The following is a 19766-nucleotide window of genomic DNA, read 5'->3' as shown; positions in this document are numbered from 1 at the left end:
GCAAACTTGAATGCCAAAGAATTTTAGAAATGTATATAAAATAGTCTATGTAATATATTATCATCATCAAATTACTAAAATATTCAGCAAATGAATAATAAATGACAGAAAAGGGAAGACAATATCTCGAAAAAATTACAATAATTAAAAGATTAAAATGTTTAGATCATTTTAATAAGGCAAATGTGTTGAATAACCATTACTAATGGTGTACATCTATTTTGCAGCAAGTTTAGACCAGTCATTTCATCCTCTTCAAGTCGAGTATATACTGTAGCATACCTGCCAACACTCCCGTTTTTTTAGTCTCCCATATTTGAGATCAATCTATCACTACCCTCTTGTTTTGTTATTTCTCATTGAAAATGTCACCCCCTTCCCATATATATATATATATATATATATATATATATATATATATATATATATATATATATATATATATATATATATATATATATATATATATATATATATATATATATATTTTTTTTTTTTAGTTTTTTTGAATAAATATTTTTATAGACTGTGAACATACACATTGTCTAGAAATTGAAGCTGTGAGTTGAGTTTAGGCTCAGGTTACGTATAGAAAGTTTGGCAGAAGAGCAGAGGCAGTTTTGGCTGTACAAACAGATTATTGGAGATTCAAGGGAATTAAATATATGTCAAAATTTAATCTCCTGTTTGCCTGACCTCATAAACCAGAGGTGAAGCCATTACCACACAAACGTGAATTTGTTTACATGTGTTTATGTGCATTTATATATGAACAAGTGTTTTTTTTATGCATTTATTTTTTGACTTGTTTGCAAAAAAAAAGAAAGAAAAGAAAAAAAAGGAATGAGATTGAATTGGTGCTATGTAGTATACAGTCTTTCATTCATTAATTTTCTTGTCGGCTTAGTCCCTTTATTAATCCGGGTTTGCCACAGCGGAATAAACCGGCAACTTATCCAGCAAGTTTTTACGCAGCGAATGCCCTTCCAGCCGCAACCCATAGTATACAGCCGAAACTATAGTATACAGTATATGCTTACATTCAATTAATGAAAATGTCTGGTACCAGCCCTTAACTGTCGGTTGTGAAGCTGCTGATGTGAAGAGATCAAGGCCTATCAAAGAAAGTGAAGATCAGTGCAATACGATTAGGCTTTGCCTTACTTTATCCTATGATGCGCACAATATTCATTTAATCCACATACACTGACATAAAACCAATCTAAACTCGCAATACTATAGTGAAAATGCAAGAGGTGCTTTGCTATAGATTGTATCATTTATGCTCAATGAAACTACATTCAATGGTGTCGTATGTACAATTTTAAATGTCTAAAATAAATACTTTTACGTTGATTTATTATTTTCCCAGTACTGGGTTGCGGCTGGAAGGGTATCCACTGGCTGCTGCATAAAATATATGCTGGATAAATTGTTGGTTCATTCTGCTGTGGCGACCCTTAATAAAAAAGGAACTAAGATGAAGAAAAATTAGTGAATGAATGAATGAATGATTTATTGTTAAGAAAGCATTTATGAGCACTGCTTTTTAAAAAAAAACGAAAAAGAATTTCAGATTGGCTTACAGACGTGCCAGCTACAGTAGAATTTGAAGCCAAAGGGGGAAAACAAGAATAAACACTGAGGGTGCTTTCGCAAGATGGAGGAATTTGATCAGTTTTTAGGTTTCATATAAGATGGTGAACTTGCAGAATTTCTTCTCAAATGATAAGCTACACTTAGTCTATCTACATGCATTTTCTTTATCAGAGCAAGGCCACGAACGGCTTAAGCTTAAACCAATCGACACAGCCTTCATGGCGATTGCACCCAGGATGTAAACACATTAACCTGCTTTCTGTGGGTTTATTGAAGTCCGAATGTGTGACATATGGCAGATTTCAGCACATCCGGAAAGAGCAAACTGTAAGGGAGGAGGAAATTTGCTGCAAAACCAGATGTTTTCCTTGGTTTTCATGTAAATCCTTTGAGTGTAAAAGACCGCTGAAAAAACAGGCCAATTGAAACACAGCATAGACTCTTACATTATTTACAGGATCAATAATAAATTTCCTAGTTTTTTCCTAGTTTTTTTCTATTTCCCAGTTTATAAATCCGCTCATATTTCCTATGTATGTGAGACTCTTATTTTGCGTAATTCTATGTACATTTAACAGCCATGGAGAATCTTGTCTGTTTACAGCTTGTCAGAATGCAAAATTCTGGAGAGATAAACTTAAGTGTGAAATTTGTAATGAGGCAACATAATTTCCCTCTTTGTATTTTCATATAAGTTAAACCGACAGAAATACAACTCTAAATACATCTCTGTCTGTCCCTGTTGCACATATTTATTTCAGAGTATATCACACTGTGGCAGCTACAGAGACCAGAGCTGCAGGAGTATAAGAAAAGAGCTTATTAATATTTATGACCCTTCTAAATAAGGTAAAAATAGAGCTTTCCATTTTAGCTTTCGAAGGGGCCAATCTCACTGAATGCGCTTTTTACGTTAAGAGCTGCCATTTCTGACAGATAAATCATAAGAAATTCACCAAGACTTACAAATAAACACTATTTTATTGCTGTCATTTAACAAAATGGATCAAACTATAGAAATATTATAAAGTAAAATTGACAAATACTGTTAATAATAAACTGTTAATAAAACATGTTTTCTGGTTTCTAAATGTAAATTTAAGTATTTTTTGTCGTCAATATATATATCCATACTTTACATGTTTGGGGTCCTACTTGGGCTTCGACATATTTGTTGCTATAATTAAATGAAATTTCACATGTCAAATGGTAGGGTTGTCGCAAAAGCATTTCAAAATAAAAGTCTAGTATAAGCAAAATAAGTAAAAAATTTAACTTTTGTTGTTTTTTTTGACCACACACTCCGCGACCCACTGAAAATGTTAAGTGGGTCGCGACCCACCAGTTGAGAAACACTGGCATAGACTATTTATACATATCTAAAATTTGGCAGTTTGGCATTCAAGTTTGCTGTAAACTTGAAGGAGAAAGAAGCAGATTTGACCTGTATGTGGGTGCATATGGACTCTGAATAGTAAGAAATAGTGGATTACAGGACATGGTGAATCTAAGAGGTATTTTGGAAAGGCTTTACTTTTATAATTTCAGTAGATAGATAGAAACTACTTCACATTTAAGCTAAAGGAAATGTAAAACCTGTCTTTTGTATGTTTTTCTTACCTTCTTTAGTAGGAGAGTAGGCATTAGTGAGAAACCTGAAGTTGCCTTTGTTGTACCAGTTGATTATGGACATATTTCCTCTCATCTTAACATGAGACTGGCCACGCTGCTGTGGAGCCTCTGTATTGATCAGCATTGACTGTGGAAGGCCTGTACAATCACTCTTCCTGATGCTCAGCAGCCCGCAGCAGTAGATGCCTGCAGAAATAAAAATAATAGGCCATCTGAGAATGAATATTCAGCCTGAGCATTCAGTGCACGGCACAACAAGTGCTGACATTTGAAAGCTGATTGGATGAATAGAGGACTGCATGTGTGAAGCTGTGAGCAGATGTCTTCTCTACAGCACCGTTAGATGCTTTAGCCTGAATCTAAGGTCTGATTGAGATGTGCTGATTACTCATATTCATCCTTGTCGCAAGAGAAAGAGGACAACTGTGTGACTAATCTTCTCTTGAAGGTTTTCATTTTATGTGCTTGTGCAGTGCTGTCAGAAGTCCTGTAGGATTTACTCTGGAGTGTTTGAACTGCTATTACATCTTTTGTTTCGCCATTCCACTGAGCTCTAGTTTTGGACATTCCCCAGCAGTTAAACTTATTACAGAACATATATATCATAGATTTTGTGTAAAGTAACACTTTTGCAAAAAACCCCAAAAAAAAACTATGGACTGTTGTAAAATTGTACTCTTCTTGAAGTAACGTTCGAGGTTACTAAAGTAACCCTCCTCGGGGAATGGAAACACTATAAGTGGATTTGATTGTAAAATCCACGCATTGGGAGGTTCGGTTCAGAAGCTACTCGTCTGAAAGAGTATTGAACGGGCCAATTAAGAATGAATTGGCAGCGCAAGCCTGCGCAGGTGAGCGGCATAAGCAATCAACTGAGTATATAAGCTCACCTGGCGCCAGCAGACGCTATCCTTTTTAAGCTGAAGAGACTTTTAACAGCTAAGGGACAGTCATTATGGCGACGGAGTATAGTGCTTCCGTTCCCCTCCTCGGGGAACGAAGGGTTACTTTAGTAACCTCGAAAGTTCCCCTTCGGGGGGAACTTCAGCACTATAAGTGGATTTGATTGTAAAATCCACGCATTGGGAGCCCATTGAAAGCGCCATAATGACTGCACCTTACCAACACCCACCATGAGAGAGCGGTCAGGCAAGCGTGACGCACCCAGATCACGAGAGGCGTGGTCCTCCAACGTGCCCTTGGCCCTAACTTATCCTACTATCGCTCGAGAGGATGCGAAGCTCCGAGTGGAGTGCGCACGCGCTCTCGGGGGACGCGGCTCATCTCGGCTCTGATAGTGAAAGAAAGGCATCCACAATCTAGTGGGAACTTATTTCGGTACGGCACTTCCCTGCTGCCGACCGCTATAACAGACGAAGAGCTGCTCAGATGATCTAAACTCTGAGTGCGGTCCAGATAATACGCAAAACGCGAACTGGACAATAAAGAAGGGCTGGGTCTGCCTCCTCCGAGGGCAGCGCTTGCAGGCTCACTACCTCGTATTAAAACGGAGTGGTAGGAACCTTGGGCACATATCGCGGGCGGGGTCTCAGGACGTGAGAGAAGCCAGCCCAATTACAGGCACGAGTCACTGACCGAAAAATGCCTCCGGGTCCCCGACCCTCTAATCGATATCAACGCGACCAGCAGAGCTGTCTTCAGGGACAGAAGATACTGAGTCGAGGATCGAAGGGATCTGACGCGGCTTGTGTAGCGAGGGGGCTCTAGCCCGAGTGACGGTATTAGCCACCGCAATCGGAGGTTACCTAAGTCTTCCTCGCGTCTAAAAATCTCCAAAGATCGGTGAGGATGCCAGGTGGTGCCCTGTCCCTGAGAGAGTAGGTGCTCTCTCGAAGGGACTGCCAGGGGAGGGCTATCGCGAGGGAGAGCTCTGACATCCAGGTCCGATTTCAGCCGCGGATGACTCCAGAGGAGCAGACGGCGGGCGAGCTGAGACATGCGGCGAGAGCGCATACCCCCTATACCGCTGATATACGCCACCGCCGCCGTACTGTCCGTCCTGACCAGCACGTGTTGCCGCTCCAGCACCGGAAAAAAACGGTGGAGAGCGAGGAACACTGCCAACAGCTCCAGGCGATATGCCAATGCAACTGGGTACCTTTCCACAGGTCCGCAGCCGCATGCCCGCAACGCACAGCCCCCCAGCCCGTGTTGGAAGCGTCTGCTGAAACGACAAGACTGGACGCCTGTTCAAGAGACACCCAGGCCTGTAGGAACGAGGGGTCGCTCCAAGGGCTGAGGGCGCGGCGACACAGCGCAGTAACAGAGACTCGGTGTGCGCGCGCGTGCCATGCGCGTCTGGGGACTCGATCGTGATCAGCCAGTGCTGAAGTGGTCTCATATAGAATAATCCGAGCGGCATGAAGCGGCTGCGGATGCCATATGCCCCAGGAGCCTCTGAAATAGTTTCAGTGGGACCACTGTTTTACTGTCGAGCTCTCTCAGACAGTACAGCATCAGCTGAGCGCGCTCTCCGGAGAGGCGCGCTGCCATGGTGACCGAGTCCAACTCCAGCCCGAGAGAAGAGATCCTCTGCACGGGGGCGAGTTTGCTCTTTTCTCGGTTGACCTGAAACCCCCACAGGTGGAAGTGCCAGAGCACTTTGTCTCTGTGCATAATCAACTGCTCCGAGAGAGGGCAAAAATTAGCCAGTCGTAAAGAAATCGAGCATGCAGATGCCCGCGAGCCGAAGGGGCGCTGAGGCACCCTCCGCGGGCTTGGTGAGGACCCGCGGAGACAGAGAGAGCCCGAGGGGAGGGCTTTGTATTGCCAAGCTCGACCTTCAAACGCAAACCGCAGAAACTGTCGGTGGCGAGGAAGAGTGGAGACATGGAAATACGCGTCCATCAGGTCTAATGCTGCAGACCAACCCAGAGGACGAACGCACCGGAGGATGCGCTTCTGCGTGAGCATTCTGAACGGCAGCTTGTGCAGGCAGCGGTTCAAAACGCGCAGATCTAGGATTGGCCGTGACCCACCGCTCTTTTTGGGCACGATGAAGTGTGGGCTGTAAAACCCGCTCTCCATCTCGGCTGGAGGGAGCGGCTCGATTGCATCCTTCGCCAGGAGGACAGCAATCTCCTCTCGCAAGACAGGGGCGGACAGGGGGCTGACCCTGGTGAATACACACCCGCGACTTGGGGGGCCGTTTCGCGAACTGAATCGCATAGCCGAGTCTGATTGTGCGTATGAGCCACCACGAAGAGCTGGCCCGCGCTAACCAGGCAGGCAGAGCTCCCGCTAATGGACTCATCGCTACAATCGCTGACGTACCAGCAGTGGGGCAGCGCGGAGTGGGTGTGCTGATCCGGGAAGCTCGCGGGTCCCACGGAAAAGCTGGAGGTGAGATATTTGCTCTCACTCCGAACCCGAGCTCCGGAGGGGAGGCTCGAGGGGTGGGAGAAAGGAGACCGTCCTCCCAGCGCTCGTGAGCCACTGGCGAAATGCACCGAATCTGCAAGCTAGAAAGCATAGCGTCCCAGACTGGCAGATTTCGGGCTGTCACATCTGGGGAAGTGAAAAGTGCCCTTTCATAATGTTTTCATGGCAGTAAAAGGTGCCGTTGGAAATGGGGCCCCGCTGGAGGGAAAGAGCAAGTTCCCTCTTCTCCAGATGGCCTGTCCCAGGGGCGCTTCGCGGTCCGTTGCCGGACTTAGCGGCGTTCTGGGCAGAGGGGCTGCCTGCTTCCGAGGTGCCCGACGCGCTCGCTTCGCCGGAGGCGTGTGCGGGGGCGGAGCAGCTCTCGTAGGCGGGCGCCTTCGGCGAGGAGCAGGTATAAATGGCACGGCGGGCGGAGCGGGCTACGGACCGCCGATAAGACATCACCCACCAACTGCTCTCTCACCGCCTTGAATTCCTGGGTGAATTCACAGACAGTGTCGCCGAACCTGGCTGGGGATATGGGGAAGCGGCCTTTGTCGACTTTGCGCATATCAGCCAGGGGTGGCGCTCCTGGACCACTAATGTGGACATCGTCCTCCCCAACGCACACGCAGCGGACTCAGTAGTCCAAAGAGCTAAGTCAGCGGCGGTGCGAAGCTCGTAAGCCTGGGTTGGACCCACCCTCGTGCAGCTCGGCCAGCGCCTGCGCTTGGTAGCGCTGGTAGGTGGCTATCGCAAGCAAGGCGGAAGCAGCCTGGCCCGCAGCTATGTAAGCACTAGCTCCGAGGGAGGTAGATAACTTACAGGCTTTGGATGGGAGACGAGGCGGACCCCACCAAGAAGAGGCGCCGCGCGGATTTACCGCCATCGCGCACTCAACCTGAGGAATCGCCACATACCCCCTGGCTGTTTCACCGTCAAGAGTGGTTAGGGTGGAGGGACACGCAGCACGAGCAGAAAAAAAGTGCTTTACAAGACCGCGTGAGCCTACTGTGCACCTCCGGGAAGAAGGGAACGCCCCTCTAGTCGGTCCGGCCGCGGAGCTGGGGGATAAACCATCTCCAACCCACGGCCGAAGCAGCCTGGGAAAGCACGGCTAACATGTCCGTTTCAGGATCCGTAGTGACAGCGCTCACCAGCCCGAAGGGGGCGAGCGGGTCTGGATCATCATCGGACAATGAAAGCCCACCCTCCGATGCCGCGGTGGACATCTGGTCTCCGGTGTCATCGGGCGTAAGGGCTACCATCTGTTAGACGGATCGCTTCCCCCGCCCGAAGCTTGGATGGAGCGCTTAGAGGAGCGGGAGGTCCGCGGGCCCGTGGGCGACGGATTATCTCTCGCTGAAACCCTCAGATCTGCCCGAGTGCCCGCTGCAGAGCAGGGGACAACTGGGGTGGTTCGCCCTTTTGCAAAGGCTAACCGCGATCTTGCAACAGTCATGGCATCGCAATGACGACATGAACTGCCCGCGAGCAGCGCATTAACATGCTGGACCCCCAGACATGTAACGCAGTGCCCGCGCCCATCATCCGAGGACAGGAAACCACCGCATCCAGAAACGCACAGTCGGAGCGCCGTCTTGAAAAGGACGTGCTGCACGACTGTGTTGCTCTTTCTGTGAAGTTTGCAACTTTATACGCACCGCTCTGGAGGACCGGACCCAAAGAACGCCAGGCAAGGGAGAAACCCAGCTCGACCGTCTGCCGCTGCGTGTACACACTCTGGACCGGGAGAAAGCTCTCGTTCGCTCAGAATCGCTGGTCACAGCAGGAGGAACCCTCATCGACTCGATCAGAAAGTCTCTGAAGCGAAAAGGATAGCGTCTGCTGGCGCCAGGTGAGCTTATATACTCAGTTGATTGCTTATGCCGCTCACCTGCGCAGGCTTGCGCTGCCAATTCATTCTTAATTGGCCCGTTCAATACTCTTTCAGACGAGTAGCTTCTGAACCGAACCTCCCAATGCGTGGATTTTACAATCAAATCCACTTATAGTGCTGAAGTTCCCCCCGAAGGGGAACTATCGATTCACTTCAGTTAATCTTCTTTGTTGTTCTTGTTTTTTTTTTCATTAACTGTCATAGATTTACTTTTTTTGAAGGAACAGAAATATACAATATAACCTTGCAATTGCGAGATGCAATTTAAATTCAGAACAGCAAAATATTAAGTTGGAAGTAAAATAAGAAAGTAAAACAAAACTGAATCCGGTATTGTAAATACTGAAAATAACAGAAAGTCAGTATTATAATTCATTAATTCAGAACTGCAAGATCTAAAGTCACTAACTCAGTATGCAAGATTAAACTCTGGATTGTAAAATATAAACACAGAATTGCAAGAAATAAAGTGTTTTGAGCAATAAAATGTATATTTCAAGAAGTTTTAATTATAAAATTATAAGCAGAATGGCAAGAAATAAAGACAGTATGGCAAAATTGAAATATTAAGTTATGATAGATACTGTCAGAATTGCAAGATGTAAAGTTAGAATTTTGAAAAATATACTACTGATTCTACTATGATTTTTTTAAAAAGATATATTTTTTTCTGTTCACCAAGCCTGCATTAATTAATTTAAAAAAATGTTATATGAAATAAATGTTTGACCAGCATATCAGAATATTAGAAGGATTTCTGAAGGATCATGTGACTGGAGTAACGATGCTAAAAGTTAATATTTGAATTCAAAGAAATGAATTATATTTTCAAATACATAAGAATATAAAACAGACATTTTATTAGAACAAACATTTAAACATTTGACTGTTTTTGCTGTACTCTGGTTTAAAAAAAAATGGTTCCCACAAATACACAAAAATACTACAAAATAAACATCCATGAAAAAAAGTCTTCGCAAACATCCTGTCGCTCTCGTTGGTCAGGCCAGAGATCACATGTCAACCAATTGCTCTTCCACAAGCATGTTGCTGCAGTTCAGGATTGTGAATGTTCTCCATTTTCAAAAAAAGTAGTGTTTGTGCTGTGAGTGATCTGCATATACAGTAGTCAGCATTGTATCAAAATGGATTAAAATTGTCCTATAGTACGACAAGAATGGTATTGGTAAATAGTTTTTAGACAACTTTGATGAAACTTTTTGATCCACTTCAATTGTTGAGTAATATATATTTGCACCCAGATTTTATTGGGGAAATAGTTGATTAAATTGTATTGCAATTAGTGGTCATTTACTAATTTAGCAGACATTGCAAACTCTTTCTATATCAGATATGAGTAAACGTGTTTGGTACTTAAATAAATAGTTTTGAGCGTGATGGCTTACACAATGAAAAATGATTGAGAAGGTGTGAAGGGTTTGACAGTTTAAATGAGAATCGTCTCATCAGCTTTGATCAACAACACGAAAATATTTTTTTGTTTAACATTTGTACTTACTGTTTGCACACACGTGCCAAAGTATTTTCAATTTGCTGAAATCAACAGGAAATTCAACTCAATGTTGAAGGTAATGAGTCAATTAAATACCTCATTACCTCAACTTGTATGGAGGAAGTTTACAGTACTCATACAGATTAGTTTTTTAACTCATATGGTTTGTAGCAATCGGTTTCCTCAAACGGTTTGAGTTGACTTTACTTATTGGATTTTACAGTGCTCAGTTGGTTTAAGTTCTCTTTATTTATTGGGTTTTACTTTGCTTAAATTCTTTCGTTTACTCAAATGGATTAAGTTCACAGTACTCACAAGGATTAGTATTTGAACTTAAATGGTATGTTGCAATTAGTATCCTCAAATGGTTTGAGTTACCTTGACTTTTTGGGTTTTACAGTGTAATTGTTCAGAAGCCTGAACTTATCATTTTAAAACATTTCATTCAAGATTTAAGCCAAAGCAATTGAGACAAACTGTAAAAAGTGAACTCAGTAATGCACAACAGCATGTCAGAATTGTGAGAAATTAAGCCAAAATTGCGAACTAAAAATATTTTGTTTTATCCCATGCAAACAGACTGCCACAAAAATCATTTCGTTTAAAGCTAATATATCTTCTCCAAGAGATTCAGTAAGGACTTACATCTCTCATAATGTCAAATATTGAAATGCAGAGGGAAAGAGTTAAGCTAGCCACTAGCCTGATCCACTGTGTGTGAAGTGTGTTAACATTCTCTCCTTGCATCCCAGCAGAAGGCATTGAAATAATCTTTGAGTATGAAGCACACGTTTACTGTAAGAACTCAAGGTCAGCTTCCACTCACACTCTCCATTTATTCCCTGCCACAGGATGCTGTCAGCGTGTAATTAAAAACTGCAGGGGACGAGGAACATCAGATGGAGAGAAGATTAAAGAGATGGAGAAAACACAAAGCCAGAGCTGAATTTGCTGAGAGAAGTAGAGCAGACAAGGATGCAGGGAACTGACAGACAAGCACTGGTTAACACCTACCCTGTTTCTCAAACTCTTGGAACAAGTTTAGACTCGTGATGCTTGGTCCAGTGAAGATGATGGCATTGCGGCCGGCCAGATTCTGACAGAGCTGTTTGGCCACCAGACTGTGAAGCTGCGGTTTGTTCTTTAGCGTGTCCAAACCATCTGGACCAGGACCTTCTTTCAGATGGACATAGATCTGTTGAGAAACGTTATTAGCGTTATTATTGTGGATAAAACCATGAGGAGATGCATTAACATGTATCACGTTGACGTAATTATTTGTTCACTGTTAAGTATTTTTGAGAAAGGTCAGGTCCATAACCAGCCTAGCGAAAGGGGATGTTCTTTTTTTTTTTTTTTAATGTGTGGCATTTTTGCAGTTATTTGCCTCGTTTTCTATTAAATTATAAGATTGAAATACTGAATTTTAGTGACATTTTAAACACAATTTTTTTTGCTGATTAGCTTGTTGGATGGTTAACATAACCACAGTTTTTGATGTGTCAAAAACATTTCCTAAACATTTACAATAAATAAATATGAGAACAATACTCATTTTTAAAGTACAAATTGATTACATCCTGTATTAGAAAGGAAATAGAAATGTGTTAAAGTTTTAAATTAAAAACTGTTTTTAAATACCATTCATTTAAATGTAAAAAAAACTGGCCAGCACATTCAACTTTCCTTATATATATCCTTATATATATATGTGTGTGTGTGTGTGTGTGTGTGTGTGTGTGTGTGTGTGTGTGTGTGTGTGTGTGTTAGTGTGTTAGTGTTAGTGTTAGTATATGTATATATATAATTTCATTTTTTATAATTTTTTTATTTAATTTTTAATTTATACATTTTTAGGTCATTATTTATTCTCTCTATATATTTAATTTCTTAAGAATTTTAAAAAAATATATTTTATTTGTTGTGGCAATCATGTGCATTCAACTCATAAATATGATTAAAACATGACTTTGATGCAAAAATAAAAAGTTACTAAAAAATATATATATATATATGCATGTATTATATATGTGGCTAATAAGATAGACTTTAAATTTGTTTAAAAAAAACTGCTTTTATTCATTTATATTCAAGCAAAAAATAAAAATAAAAAAATAAACAAGACTTCTCCAGAAGAATTTTTTTTTTTATAGAAAATACTGTGAAAATCTTCTTGCTTTGTTAAACATAACTTTAAAAATATTTGCAAAAGAATAACAATTTCACAGGAGGATGACAAATTCTGCTTGGTTTGCTTTCCAGGCACACAGCAGTTATTTTCTCTAATAGGCACAGACCAAAAGAAGAGAGCAATTATGTTAAGTGGTCTGGGCTTTCTTTTTCTTTGTTGACTCTATAAATGATATTTTATTGATTGCATCTAGTAATCTGCCTCAATGTAGGCCTTTATTTATTTATGTTAACAAATATCACAGAATGGTGGAAAATTGCTTTGTTTGTGTCAACCAAGACGTACTGATTTTAAAAGATTGTAATTTCACAGCATGGGTGATTGTGAGTGTGATTGACCTGACAGATGAAGCCGGTGGAGCTGCACTGTCGAACCCACAGGCTGAACTTCCTCTTCTTCCTCTTGCGCAGCTCTCGCTCTGTACATGTGGTGATGAACACGGGATCCTCATCAATCAAGGGCTCGTGGAGGACCTGAGGAAAAGCAGCTCTTCAGTGACTATAATTCTCTTTATTATACTGTCATTTAGAGAACCACCTCTAAAAAAATGACAATTGGTCAACAATGATTTTTTATTTTTTTTAAAGGCACCTATTTTACTCCTTCTGCAAGATGTGAGATAAGCCTTTGATGTCTCCAGAATGTGTTTGTAAAGTTTCAAAAAAAGCCATTAGATCATTTAATAAAGGCTTCAGAATCTGCCCATTTTATTGTCTGAGTACAGTGTAGCTGTTTTTGAAGCCTGTGGCTTTAAATGCAACTGAGCTGATTCTCCCCACCCACCGTGCGTGTCTGTTTCTCCTGCATTACTTCAGATAAACAGCAGTCAGTGATGTAGACAGACATAGATGAAGCTGAAATAGAGCTCATTAGTCAAAAATACCAATTAAGTTTATTTCCTGTATTTGTGGTGGAGTCTATATAAGCCTTTCTGAAATGATGAGTTCCACACAAATGCCGTTTGTGCCGTTTGCCACACACACATATAAACATATTAGCGTTTACTGACACCATATGGCCATGGTGATTATAGCAGTTAAAAATTACATAGCAATTTTACTGTCTTTATTAAAAACATACTCTGTTTTGAAAATGTTTTAAACTTATAAATCTTTAAAAAATCACAGTAAGTTGGAACATTTTTTTCCCAGTTTATTTGCAAAAAAATGTTCTGTGAACATGTGTATTCATGCGATCACAGGAAAATAGCGCTTGTCAATCAATTCAGTTGCTGGGGAAAACCGCACTCCTGCTTCACACTGCAGTGGGCCTCAGAATCACTGTAATTTGGGTCCTATTTTAACGTCCGGAAATTTTAAAAAAGAGACGTGTTGGGTTTTAATCACTCCAATACGACACACTATACAGTTGTGACAATGTAACTTTAAGGGGATTATAAAATACTGTGATGCTGCGTAATGTGATGTGTGTTCTTTGATTTAAACAATGAATTAAAAAAATTATGAAGAAGATATAAAAAAAAAGCGAAATGATTATATTTTTTCCCTAATATGTTAGGGCACTAAAAATAGAGCTAAGTTGTGATCTCCCTACCAATGCATAATGTACTGCAGTTTTACTATTTAAAAGTTGAAGTTCCCCTCAAGGGGTGCATGAAGAGAACAGATGATTGCTCAGTCAAAAAGAAAAATATATATTATAATAATAATAAATAAATAAATGAGTTATGGCGATTTATTCCACTGTGGCGACCTCTAAAATCTGAATCGAAATAGGTTTTTATGCCGAGTGTGCTTTATACACACGAGAAATTTGTTTTGGCAACAAAAGCTTTCAGTGTACACAAAGGGACAAGTGATGCAATTAGACAAAAGAGCTCTGGATGATGAGTTGTATGTACAGATTAGTTATAAATATACGATTTATAAGGTGCTGTGTACAAATGCCTATGAGAAAGTATTGCATTTTATATTGTTATAAGGTGCTGTGTACAAGTGTGTATGAGAAAGTATTGCACATGTTTCTTGCACAGTAAGGAAATATAGACTAGAGACTAGTATAGAGATTAAGCCGAAGGACAATGAATGAATGAATGAATGCATGAATGAATGAATTATGATATAAGCTGATGATAGAAGCAAGCAGTCATATTCCCTAAAAACAATCACATCTATTTATTTTTAGTCACATGTGACTCAGCAAACCATCTCTGGGAACTGAAGTGGTTAAACAGGCCTTGTGACTGTACTGAATGACTGATTGTTTACTAATAAGGGATATAAACCCGAAGCTACAGAGTTGCAATGAATGTGGGGCAGTGTAGGCTGGTTGGCACACATACTCAAGGTGATTTCAACATGGCAGAGAAAGCTGAGAGGCATAGATGGTATTTAGTTTACTCATGGTAGGCCAGTATTTGAGGGGTGTCAGTGAGATGGAACACACAGAGCCACACATAATGCATATTTCTGGTTTAAGAGCTGAAATAATTCATGAAAATCCATGTGCTGCACAATATATTGTTTCAGGATCGATATCGCAATGTGCACATCCACAATAGTCACATCACAGGAAGTGGAATGTTGACTTTATATGTTATTTATGATATGTGTTATATAGATTATAGAACATCACAGTTCAGAAAACAGAAGATTTCACTGAAGAGTTTAACCATAATGAAGTGAAAGTTTATCATTTGCATTTGTTTTTAAGGCCAATGACTGTGTAAGTGTTTAGGCATGAGAGTTTAAAGTATTCAGGCACAGGCAATTGTAGTGTTTGTGACTCTAATAAAGATGTAGTTATAAACATAATTTATACAATGAAGACTATACAGTGAAATTTGATTGATTATTACATTTCTGTACGTGAATACTGTGATGTAACATATTACATATATATCTACCCAATAATAATCCAGAATAATCCCTATAATCTTCCAGAGTAATCCCAATCTGTCTAAATGAATGAATTCCTTCCAAATAGAACCATCTAGTGAAATTGTATTCGTATCGCAATATAATTGCAGCAAATCAAAATATGGCAATGCCAATTTTTTTCAGTATCGTACAGCCCTAATGTGAATATCTTTTCCTTTTTTTGCTAGAGCACATTGTTATTCTTTAGATGAACAACTAATCTGCCCAAGCTAATCATCTGAAAAAAAATAAGTTTGCTTCTGCATTTTGAGTAACGGTCCTTCTCTGTTGAAATCAGTTTGACGGCTTCAGGGACAATAGTCTTAACCCTGCCCCTCTCACTGTTAGTTTGCTATGATGGAATAATATGCAAAAAGAAAGCCCCACCCCTACTTAATACACCATTTCTGTTGGAAGTACAACAGCTCTCTGCAACTCTCACATGGTCACCCACTGAAGCTAAGCAGGGCTGCGCCCTGTCAGTACCTGGATAGAAGACCGCATGGAAAAGCTTTAAAAAAAAAAAAAAGCTAGGTTGCTGCTGGAAGTGGTGACAGTGAGGCCAGCAGGGGGTGACCAACCTGCATTCTGTGTGGGTCCTAATGCCCCAGTATAGTGACGGGGACTCTATACTGCTCAGTGAGCAGCGTCTTTTGGATGAGACGGTAAACCGAGGACCTGACTCTCTGTGGTTGTTAAAAATCTCAGGATGTCATTCAAAAAAGAGTAGGGGTTTCACCCCGGCATCCTGGCCAAATTTGCCCACTGACCTCTGTCCATCACGGCCTCCTAACCCTCCCCACATCATAATTGGCTTCATCACTCTGTCTCCTTTCCGCCAATCAGCTGTTTGGTCTGGCGCAAAATGGCTGCCGTCACATCATCCAGGTGGATGCTGCACACTGGTGGTGGATGAGGAGACTGAGTGCCCAGAAAAGCGCTATATAAATGTAAGGAATTATTATTATTATTCATAATGCACAAAGTTGACTAAAGTGCCAACAACAAAACTAAAAAGGTAAAAAAAAAAATGCATAAAAAAGCATATAAAAAAATGTAATAAACCTGTATGACATACAGCTTTGCAGAGTGTTTTAACTGCATTTGTCCACATAATGAAAGTCAATTGAGTCCAAAACAAAACTTTCATTATGGACAAATGCAGTTAAAACACAATCCCACTTTTTTTCATTTTATGAGGGCCAAACATGAAGACAAAATATCTTCAGCATATAAAAAAACCTTCCTTTGTGTTCTATAGAAGAAAGACAGGAAGCTGAATGACGTGTTTACTAATAAGGGATATAACCCCCTATTGGTTTTAGGGGAGCTACTTCAATATTTATAGGTTGTAAATGTATTTTGAAGCCTACTTTTCTACCATTAAGTGTAGTTGATATGCATAAGAATTGTAAAATGTCTCAAAAGAGCACTTGAGTAGGAACAGTAATTAATGAGATTTTCAAAGGGCAGGAGATCACAGGACCTTAATTAGCATTTCATCATCAACACAAAAGAGGAACAGGAACAGTTCTCAAAGGAAAATCCACTTTCATTTTATTTAAACTAACTAGATAATGTCACAGTTTCCTTTGTGCTAAATAAAACAATAAATCAAAAAAATCAATTAATGGGTTTTAATCTTTTAGACGTTACCCAACCCCCCTCCACAACGATAGCACCCAGACATATTTATTTTATGAAGATGTAATTCATACAGTGAAAATGGTTAGAATGTACATGTATTATTAAAATGTTGCAGTAGTTGTAATAATAATAATAATAATAATAATAATAATAATAATAATAATAATAATAATAATAATAATAATAATAAATCAGTTATGTCGGTTCATTCCGCTGTCGCGACCTCTAAAATAGAGGCTAAAGCTACGGTCACACTGGACTTTACTTCCCATAGACTTCCATTCCTACGCATGCGATTGCTTCAGACCGGAAATGCAGGGTCATGCGTCATGTTTCACAGTTTGCTGCGGTTGCAAAGTTCAAGCTTGGTGAACTCTGACCAGCAAAATCGCATCACTTGACTGCGTGAGACCAATTGTGGATTAAAACTTGACCTCTCTGGACAGAAATTTAAAACATAGACCAATCACTCACTTTTTTAAATGTCTAATGATCTAGTTTAATACCGCCCTTTTTCGCAGCGATGTACAACAGAATTTCACATACTCAAACTCTAGTGTGATTGCAGCTTAAGCCAAGGGAAAATGAATGAATAAATAAATGAATGAATGAATGAATGAATGAATGAATGAATTGATTAATTAATTAATAAATAAGATATGATAGAAGCAAACAGTCATATTCCCTAAAAACAATCACAACAATTCATTTTGTTGTGTGTTGTGTGTGACTCAGCAAACTATCTCTGATAGCTGAAAGGGTTAAACGGGCCTTGTGTGGCTATACTGAATGACCGATTGTTTACTAATAGGGGATATAAAGCCGAAGCTACAGTGTGGCATTGTAGGCTGATAAAATGATACCCCTTCACCCCAAACATATTTATTTTATAAAGACCTAATTTCTACAGTAAAAATGGCTCTAATGTATTATTTAAAATGTTTTAGTTCTACTAAACTAAACTTTTGATTATAGCGTATTTGTTTATTTACATATTTTAATATATTTTATTCATTATGTAATGAGCTTTTTATATCTAACCTAATTTGTTTGTTTTAGTAATTATTTTCACTTATTATTTTCATTTGTTTATTTGTTTATTCATTAGTTTTATTTGATAATAATGCTTATTTAAACTTGAAATTGTTCAGAGAAAAAGTATAAAGATGTTCAAAAAAATTTGAGTACATAATGCAATTTTTAAAACTGAATAAATGTCACGCTGCAAGACAAGGAAGGTTATCGTTTATGAGTTTCATTCAAAACACGTAATCGAATCAAAATGAGGAAGGAGGAGAGTGGTGTCACAGCTGTTCGTGATCTTCTTCAACAACTCTTAATGTAAACATCTGAAGTTGGCGATCTCACACACCGTTCGTTCTAGGGAACATCAGTAGGTAAGTACACAGACACACAGTTAATGAGTTCAATGGCAGATCTTCAAGTAAACACCATATGAGAGTAATCACTTCCCTTGATCAGTTGGTTAAGGATTCGAAGGCCCATAAGGAACATCCATGGAAGAATAGAAGATGAAGGAGCGAAGGTGAGGACAACCATCCGACTTCAATAACAGCCGATGAGTGGAAGAATGAGGTGGGTCTTTAAAGTGTCTTTTGATGAGGGGGAACCGGTGCAGGTAATTAGAAAGCTGGTGATAGTTCACGAGATTGGAGAGAGGTGGTTTGTAAGGGAGAACAGTGATTGGTGGAGCAGGAACGAGCCGAGGTTGTAAAAACAAAAGACTAAAATAAACATGTAAAATTATGTAAAATCTAAAAATCTAACATTTTAAATAAATAATCAAACACAAAATAAACAGAAATAATCTTTTAATTAAAAGTCTAATAATCTGGTTTATAAATTAATGAATACACAAATTTTTTGAAATAAGATATTGATAAAATGTTAATAAATAATTTTGATGAAAAAATATAAGTAGAACAATTAAATATATAAAAAATAATAGTGTAAAAACAAACCCCAGTGGTATTGCTGGTCACTACGAATTAGGATTTTACAATAATGGAAAAATCTAACAATGTAAATGAACTATTTGGAAAGAATTCATCGTTTTGGATTGATTAGGATGATTCTGTTGGAAAGGGCTGTTTTCTGAGTAGTTGAACTGTATTCAGGTATGCAGCTGTTGAATAATATATAAAATGTTTAATAATATGTATTAATTTACAATAAAATCTAAAATATTACTGCATAGTCTTCGTTTTCTAAACATTTACTGTTTTATAAACGGTATAATTTTTTAAGCCTAAATGCTTTTAAAACCCTCACACAGTCACAGGCCTCAAAAACATTTTAATAATTTTATTATTATTATATGATATAATTAGAATCTAGACTCAACATTGCATATACTTGTGATAAGACTATTGTAAATAATCACATTGCGATATCGATGCTGAAGCAATATATTGCCTAGCCCTACTACGAATCAAGGGAAAAGTATACCAAAACTCTAGTTTCTAAAAGATATGCCCGACGGCTGTTTAAAAGATGAATGTGCTGAGAGGCATTATACCCTGTAAATTATTCATGCTGTTTGAGAAACAATGTCTTGAGTCAGGAAACGCGAATCATTCATTCTAATTGCATATCAGGCCTTTAATTTGACTGAGCGTAATAAAAGCAGTTCACTTTTGCTGAATAATGCACTGCTCAAATTGTATCCCATATTTCAAGATGACTTTTTTTACAACTCTGTTCCGGTTGTATGTCTCCTATCTGAAGGCAGAAGCCCAGATTATTGAATCCGCTGAAAACTCATTTTGCAAATGAAGAGAGAAAAAGCAGAAGGAATGTAGGAGGCTGTTGAAATGGTGTATTTGGCACAGCTGTGGTCTTCTTGTAGTTTAACAGTGAACTCTCTAATGTTAGCCTGACATCTCAGTGTCTGACACAATGACTGCATAATTGCTGTCATTTTATTTAACCGAAGACTACATTTACAGTGAGATTTGGGGGTATTAGATTAACAGAATTGACATTTACTGTCTGTGATCTTAG

The 19766-nt window shown here is 39.6% G+C and overlaps 2 protein-coding genes across 2 annotated transcripts in view; one reads left to right on the top strand and one right to left on the bottom strand.

Moving 5' to 3' along the window:
• cog2 (component of oligomeric golgi complex 2) overlaps positions 1-19766 on the top strand; it is a 198537-nt gene that overhangs the window by 137599 nt on the left and 41172 nt on the right. The window lies entirely within an intron of this gene.
• pgbd5 (piggyBac transposable element derived 5) overlaps positions 1-19766 on the bottom strand; it is a 38135-nt gene that overhangs the window by 2928 nt on the left and 15441 nt on the right. The window contains 3 exon segments of the mRNA NM_001145605.1: positions 3220-3417; positions 11040-11220; positions 12555-12689. Of these exon segments, the coding sequence (NP_001139077.1) occupies positions 3220-3417; positions 11040-11220; positions 12555-12689 (514 nt within the window).

The sequence above is a fragment of the Danio rerio genome, chromosome 13, assembly GCF_052040795.2.
Source record: "Danio rerio strain M-AB ecotype USA chromosome 13, GRCz13ab, whole genome shotgun sequence".
In the NCBI taxonomy this organism is placed as follows: Eukaryota; Metazoa; Chordata; class Actinopteri; order Cypriniformes; family Danionidae; genus Danio; species Danio rerio.
Note: the sequence above shows the minus strand (reverse complement) of the source record. Positions and strands in the feature narration are given on the sequence as shown.